At 38.2% G+C, this 8,195-nt stretch overlaps 1 protein-coding gene across 1 annotated transcript; it reads left to right on the forward strand.

Annotated features, from left to right (window-relative positions):
* The first annotated feature begins 235 nt into the window (after positions 1-235).
* LOC149832110 (uncharacterized) lies at positions 236-7,722 on the forward strand. The gene is made up of 9 exons (XM_090013162.1): positions 236-462; positions 5,339-5,427; positions 5,608-5,741; positions 5,990-6,046; positions 6,156-6,265; positions 6,456-6,524; positions 7,300-7,352; positions 7,439-7,505; positions 7,584-7,722. The coding sequence occupies exons 1-9, from the start codon at positions 236-238 to the stop codon at positions 7,720-7,722; spliced, it is 945 nt and encodes a 314-aa protein (XP_089869288.1).
* The last annotated feature ends 473 nt before the right edge of the window (positions 7,723-8,195 follow it).

An 8,195-nucleotide genomic window follows, 5' to 3' on the forward strand; every position in this document is an offset into this window, starting at 1 on the left:
GGCCATTCGATGGCATTGCAAGGGTGCCCCCCTTCGAGAGAGGACCCAGGCCAACTAGCGCTAGAAGCTCAGGGCAATCTGTGGCAACCTCAAAAGTTGAAGCAGGGGCCAACAACCTCATGGGCAGACATTGTTGGAAGGACAGAGACAAAACAATGGCAATGAGACCAGCCACCTAATCTGAGTGTCCTAAAGTCATCATCCTGCAAAAAGGTACTCCCAACTCATGGAACCTATGGAGTGGACCCTTCTTGTTGGCTGCCGAGGGGGATATCAATGCCAAAAGATTGGAATATGGCTTCATGTTAGAAGCTTTGCGGGGGCAAGGGCCAAGAATGGAGGGTTGTTTTCCATCCTTAAGGATGGACTCTTTCTGATTTTGGGGTCTAGTGAAGACCACGTGAAGCTCATCGCTCGGAAGGGCAGATGGAGGGTTGTAGGTTACCAGTCGCTGGTTTCCAGGCATGCCCATTAAATTAGAAATGAACTATGCTATCACAATCTACATTCGACTCCCAGAATTATCAGCTGCACTTTGGTTGAGTGATCTATTTGAGGGCATTGCATTGGCACTTGGAGGGGAGTACTTATGGGGGGTGTAAAATTGAATTCTTGAAATAAGCACAGGCACACACACATACAAGAAACACAATTTATACTGGTTGGGTCTAACCTGACATAAGTTCATTATAGAACCTCTCTCTCTATGCTTCACGTCTTCAAAGGAGACTCCTGTGTTACGGGCTAAATTTCAAGGCCAAATTTCTCGCCTTTCAAGCCAAGGAACGCCTGTGCGGTACTAGGCCTCGTGGCCTAGTCAACCTCACAACACATGTTTCCCATAGATAATTTTCTTACATAGCAGAACTTCAACTTAGCAAACTTTTCTTTCTTTTAAGAAATCCTTTCGATATGATCGTCGCATATCCGATAGCTACTTACATGAATAATCGTTCCATACCGGCTACCATCTCCAACCAAATGGCCAAACGTATCTTGCTGCATACACAAGCAAGTGTACACTGTCATAAACCGAAATGAGCCTATACGACACTACCGACTTAACCAACATTCAACGCGGGTCATAAGGTGCATGGCACATCCCCAAAGCCTTTACCAATGAATTCCAAGCCTTTAAGTATCATTGAGAGTCACCTTTCTTTAATTTCAATCACCGAAGTCAACAATGCACGGATACCTTAGCCTCACGTGTCATGGAGCGTATTGCGACTCCATGCGTACGACATAGCAAAACCTCGCCACCAAAGGGACAAGGTCTTTTGACCCCCAGTTCGAAGATTAGTTGATGATTGAACACCATAGTGAAGAGCACTACCCAAACTCATTCATTTGTGCCTAGGCATTCACTCGCCTAACCCCGAGTCACAACTTTTTGTTTGGTCGATTGAATTGATATGTATCGGTGCTCCAAAGTGATAACCTAAAATTTTGTGATTTGACAATTGATTGTATATGTGCTTGTGCTCATGTTGGTGGCTATCGACCACGAAAGTGGTCAATTATATTGATGCATGTTTGATAATAGTATTCACTGAATAAGGTACTTGTTGATGAACTGTTCTCGATGGATTCTCTATAAGGGTGTGCATGACCAGATCAGGTAATCTGGCTAGAGTGGTAAGTCTATGCAAGGAAGTGCATTGTTTAAGAGCAGGTAGCCCACGAAGATGATATATTTCTGTGAGGAAGTGCATTGTTCAAGACCTGACAGACCATTCATCTAGGGCGGTAACTCCTTGTGAGGTTGTATATTTTTTATATCATGTGATGTGACGTAGATCTTGTGAATATTTATATTATTAAATGAAATGTTATGATGAATTATGATGATCGTCTGAATTGGTTGAGGTAGCCAATTATGAATCTATGGATTTGGTTTTTCGGTTGTTACATGATTATATGTTGAACTCATATGTGAGAATCAGATCTTATCGATTTTAGATCTTGATTTGAGGTTATCATTGAGATGCTTATATTAGTGGATAGGTGAATGACACATTATGCCTATAAATAACTAGGTTGACTTATTAGGTAGATAACACATCACGCTTAATAGTTTTATTGCAAATGATTGCATTATGATTGTCTGATTTGAATATATCACACCTATGTATCATGATTGATGTGTATTATGAATATCTAACTGATTTATTTGGGAAGTATGTCCATGTGTTTCATGTTGGAACGGTTAAATATGATTTGACCTATTGTTTATAAGAATTATGAATGCAAATAAAAATGATGCAATGACCTGAATGTCTTATATATATATATTCATGTGATGACTTGTATGTCTTGAATACTTTTGAATTATGCTTTATGATGTTAGTTAAGGTTGAATGAAATATTAAGTGATGAAATATTTTTAAATACTTTATATTTGAATGCTTGAATAAATGACTTATGGGACATTGTTCACTTGTCTATCACATGATTATTGATAAATAATATATCATATCTTTACCTTTGAATGCTTAATATGTTTTCTTTAAGTTTGGGTTTGGGTTGCTTTACCAAACTTTAGTGAGTCTGACCCCGTTTTATGAATGACGGGTAATACAAGTAAAGTATGATGAGTAGCTGAAGTGAAGAATTGGTCGACCTGCATCATTGAGGGTCCACTCTTTCCTTACGATCTTGATGGTCATAATCTTTTTATTTTAAGTACTTGATCATGTAGAGACTGAACTATTATTTTTATACCCTGATTTGAAATAAAATTACAACCCTTCATATTTCAGTCTTATATTGTACGTGGTTTGAAATGTGTATATCTCGTACATTTTGAGTTGATTATTATATTTAGTCTAACCTCGCCTAAAGTCTTAACCGTTTTTAAAATCATTTTCACATTATAAGATCTGATTTATAAAACAAAATTTGTCTCAAAATTTTAATATTGAAAAAATAATTAAGGTTAAAATTTTTGGGGCCATTACACGACCCCTAGGATTCATGGATACCCCTCTAATGACCTCTACACAAATGAGAAAGTCAACCCTCAAGATGTCTTTAAAACTCAAAAAATAAAAAACAAGTTTCGATCATTTTTAAGGTGCGTCGAAGGTGTATCATACGTTACATCATGTATCGTACTATACGACACAATATAGGGTTGTATCGTACGATACACATGATACAGATACAGTACACACTCATATCGCGATACGAGTGTGTATCGTATCGCGTTTGCTTATAGTAACGATATGTATCGTATCATATTGCATGTGATACGTTACGATACTTACAACTTTAACATTATATGTTATTTTTATAATATGTTTAATGTATACTTTTATTAATATATGTATAACCATTTTTTTATGAATAATGTACATAATATTTATATTATATTTTGTATAATTATATAATTATATACAATATATATGACTTGATCGAGTCATAAGCATGAGCTGACTCATGCTAAAACTCGTCTGACTCGACCAAGTCAGCCCATGACTCAGCCGTGTTATGTTGATTTCTGGGTCATTCACTGGTTTGAACCAGTAAGTGACCGAGTCGAACCGAGTCAACTAAGTCACTGGGTTGTCTTGGCAAGTTTTTAAACCTTGTTTTGTTGTGCCAAGGCCTTGTATCCTTTCACTTTTTTCTACTATTGACTGATATTGAATTTTGAGTAATAAAGAATAGAAAATTATAAAATAGAAAAACTGATAATTGAAGCAATGTTGTAATTATTGTAAGTAATCATACTTAAGGATGGAGAATGATTTGGGCTGTTTCAGGTCTTTTAGTTGGGCTGTTTCACCATCCGCTTGCATCATTTGTGGATTGATGCAACAAAATAGGACTTGAGGAAAATCTTTAGCGGATGGAGAACGATTATAATTTCAAGGGAACTTCCAAATATGTTGTCATAATTCATAATTTAATTTTGTTTTCACTCTTTATAATTTTTTTTCTAAGTGACATGCTAGAACTTCTAGATTTTAAAGCATAACAGATTCTGCTTCCACCTTAATCAATTATTATAATGTAGAATAAGAAAACATGGTAAAAGAAGATGAATTATATTGCATTTAGTTAATTGACTTCAGTCCGATGGCTTAAAAATGATAGAGCTTGCAATGGAGGAAAGACTAACTTTTACAAAGTCCGTTATGTATAAAAAATTGCTCGAAGGCTTCTTATAATGTAAAGTACAATACTATGAAATGGAGAAAAAGAAAAGCCCCTGGTAGAGGAAGGTGGAATTTCAAATTACATGTGTTTTCCTTTTAAGTATTTGATTCTACTTCTTTAAGTGTGGGTGCACCACACTTGCATGTACAGCTGGTAAACAAATTGAACTGCTTTTGGGCTCGGCCATCGGAGCCCAAACAGCTTGTTTACCATAAACGAGCCAAGCACAAACAGAGGGTGTTTAGCTCCTGTGGATATAATATGTAGGGGTGGCAATCGGGTCGGGTTGGCGGGTTGGTGGGTCAGCATACTTCAACCCGAACCCGACCCGTTTATTAAACGGGTCGGCTGTGGCAAACAAGAATCCGACCTGTTTATTAAATGGGTAACCCGACACGACCCGCCAACCCTTTTAATAAATGGGTTGGGTCGGGTAAACGGGTTGGCGGGTTGGTGGGTGGGTTGGCAGGTCGGGTTGGCGGGTCGACCTGCCCGCCTAACCCGTTTATTAAATGGGTCAGCCGGGTTGGCATACCCCTAACACGAACCCGACCCGTTTAATAAACAGGTTAGGCGGGTCGACCCGTTTATTAAACAGGTTAGTTTAAGCCCAACTCGAACCCGCCTAAGAGGCGGGTTGGTGGGCCGTGTCAGGTTTTGCCACCCCTAATAATATGTATATATAATCTAAATGTTACATATTTCACAAAAACTGCACAGGACAAGTTGGTTGTGGTACATAACTTGCAAAAGGGAGGTTCTGTGTTTGAATCCCATCGTTCATGCTCTATAAAACACATTTATTTATTTTTTCACAAGCAAAATGATGCTCACCTTGTCTTTGCTTGGGCTCCTCACTAACTCATAATTTGCTCAGTTTTCCAGGAGCATGAGTCCTCCCATGCTGGGTCTAGAACTAAATAAGCCAAGCCCAAACAGCCTGGGTTCGGCTCATTTACCTTTCCTACCTGCAAGCTAGGAGGGGACTCTTATATCATTCTATGTTTTCTTATGGAAATATTATTGTATTCTGATACAGTGAGGTCGCCTGTACCATGTTATTTCTTCTGTGAAAATATGGCTGCCAACTTTTTCTTTATTTTACTTTATTGGTTCACTTGTTCTAATGTTTTAATTTCTTATGTGTCAACTTTTCTTTTTTTTTGAATTGCAGTGGTGTTTCTTCTTTCAACCAACTTATTCATGAGCTTTCTGTTGAATATGATCCTTCATCAACTTCTGATTATGCTTCTGGGGATGAAAAATGATGATGATACAGCCAACCTGCATCTCCTCTTTCTCTATCTTCACAATTTTCTCGAGCTACCTACTTTTCTAAGCATGATAGACACCAAGTATCTTGGATCAAGAGGATCTTCTTATAGATTTTTTCGCCTGTTATATTCTTCATGAGGATTCCTTTCCGCGTCTTTGGTTCATCAGGAAAAAAGAAGGATGCATCTATATCTCTTGATGTCGTTGGGAACCGTAAGTCTTCTCATTTGCAGTCTAAGTCAAACCTCAACAAGGATGATGTGGTGCAGCACACTACAGATAGAAGGCGTGGAGTCATTGAGGTTGTACATGAGTACTATTTCCCTTTCATTCATAAATTATTTAAGTCCATTATATTTGTTACGTAGAGTTCCTGTTTTGCACTTTAGCAGGTTTCAGCACTCAATAATAGGAATTGTCATTCCATGTTTCCAACTGTTATGTCTTCCAAAATAAGCATTACTGCTTTTAAAGTCTCTTGCACATATACTGAGAATAAATGAAATGAGCATGAATCATCACACAACCATGGATCTTTTTTGGCGTACAGGACCTGCAGCTAGCAATTGAGATCTTCATAGAATCTGTATTTGACAAAGTCCATAAGGTGGCACATCATCTTCTTTCTCCCTTTGCCACCTGCCAAATGTTATTTAGATACATATTTTCTCATAACAAGAAGAAAAAATATGCGGCTACCTATGTGGCTGTTTCAGTTCCTACTTCCACCCTTTGTGGGTCCAACTCTGACTGAAAGGCAAACCACATTTCACCAGTCACTGAATACAGGTTCTCGAACTTGTCGGGATGTCATTACAGAGTTTGGGTATCTATCTGAATTCCTTTTATGTTAGATGAATGCTTTGATTGTACATAGCTGTTCTTAAGTTGATATTTTCCAGTAGTTCCAAATATTTTTAAATATGGTTATTGCATTTCCAGATTGGCATGACTTTGTGACCATCTTGGTACTCAGGTTTTAAAAGTAATAACGGATATTGATATTTTCTTATCAGGTACCCATATGAGGCCATTCATGTTGTAACTCCTAATGGATATATTTTGCTGTTGGAAAGAATCCCAAGGTGCAAATAGGAGAATTATCTTTTACATCCTATGTCACATGGGTGCGGGTGGGGGGGGGGGGTGCGGCAAAAATATAAAAATATATATACATATAAAGTCCAAAAGTTGAACATAAATGACACTGGGTGCGTTGACTGCACCCAGGGTCGGGTTGACCGCACCGGGTGCCGCACCCTCACACACACCCGTGTCGACGCGGGTGCAGCACCCAGTTGGCCGAGTCCTTGTGACATAGTTTACATCTTTTTGTTATCTCTGTGAATAAGGAAAATGTTACTCAGTTTTTTTTTGTTATTCGGGCATGACTTGCAGAAGGTTGTTTATTTACATGGGATACTGGATTCATCTTTAGGGTGAGGGGTTTCTGACTGTGCTCACTCAAATGGTTCAGTTTTAGCATAGTTCTACAAAACTTGTGTCAGAAGTGCTATAGGCATGACAACTTGCATCAAGTTCTAATTGAAATAAGTGTTTTTTTTTTAAGATAAACTTAAGTGGCAATTGTTTTGTTCTCCTGGTATGTAATGTTTTTGAAGTCTAAAAGGTAGCAAAATAGTGTTATATGCGTCTTAAAACTCTAAAGTGTTGGTTCTACATGTTTTTCTGTCTTCCAAATATAAATGTGCAATAATGCATCCTGTTTAGTTTGAAAGTTTTAATTAATGATCGTTTTCTTTGAATTTTGTGATTCTAAGGGTTCATTAATGTGTTTGTGTGTGGTGTTAATGAGCCTTCATCTTCATCTTATTTCTGACATGTCCAGCTTACATGCAGTTGGGTTTCCAATGGAGTCGTTGGTTCTCCAGCATTTGCAGCATATGATCAAGGTTGACTTCTATGCTTGGAACTACTGTGATACGTCCCCCGCTAGTATGAAGCCAGTCATATTCATCAACCTGTTCTCATGTTTCAGGTTATGATGTTTTTCTGGAGAATCTCCGTGGGTTGGTTTCCAGGGGCCATGTTGACGACCATCTCTCGCAAGTAATAATTTGTATAGTTAACTAACTGTTGATTTCTCATTATTCAGTAATCCTCATCATTACACTTTTCATCAGGTATTGGAGGTATTCCATAAACGAGCATGGAACCCAGGATGTCCTTGCAATGCTAGAGAAAATCCATCAAGTTAAAACTTCAGAACTGCAGCACCAACATCGCATTGAAGAAAAACTAACCATAGGGGCCTATTTATAGAATACAAAAGGAGAAGATAACCTACAGATAAGCTATTATACAGAAACACTCCCACCCTAGATGGGAGTCAAGAGGGCGTTGCTGTTAAGATATGTTAAAGATATACATATATGTATATTTATTTTGCTGTAAACCGAAATACCCATCAAGAGTATTTCGGCACTTTCACTGTAATAGGCGTCAGCCCAATAGAAGCTAACTGTTCCATTTTTTTTTCATTTTTTCAGTTTTTGTAATCTTGGGAGCAGCTCCAAAGTGACTGTTGGAGCTGCTCCCAACGGTCATAAATCTGACCGCTGGGAGCAGCCCAAGAGTCACTTTGGGCTGCCCCCAAGTGATCTTTTTTGTTATAAATAGGCCTTGAGGGCCTTGTATTTTTACAACACCCTTACAAGTGATTATATGCAATAACAATAATCTTTAGACCCTTGTGTGGGTGGTTCGGTGATTCAATCAAGCATTCCACTTGATTG

The sequence above is a fragment of the Nuphar pumila genome, chromosome 7, assembly GCF_984573655.1.
Source record: "Nuphar pumila chromosome 7, dmNupPumi1.hap1.1, whole genome shotgun sequence".
Classification (NCBI taxonomy): Eukaryota; Viridiplantae; Streptophyta; class Magnoliopsida; order Nymphaeales; family Nymphaeaceae; genus Nuphar; species Nuphar pumila.

Bases quoted from the DNA above. Each gene is read 5' to 3' on its own strand.
- LOC149832110 (XM_090013162.1), top strand. From the start codon at position 236: ATGGAGTGGACCCTTCTTGTTGGCTGCCGAGGGGGATATCAATGCCAA. The intron at 6,525-7,299 runs GTGCAAATAGGA...GCTTACATGCAG, and splicing joins CTGTTGGAAAGAATCCCAAG to TTGGGTTTCCAATGGAGTCG. The intron at 7,353-7,438 runs GTTGACTTCTAT...CTCATGTTTCAG, and splicing joins ATTTGCAGCATATGATCAAG to GTTATGATGTTTTTCTGGAG.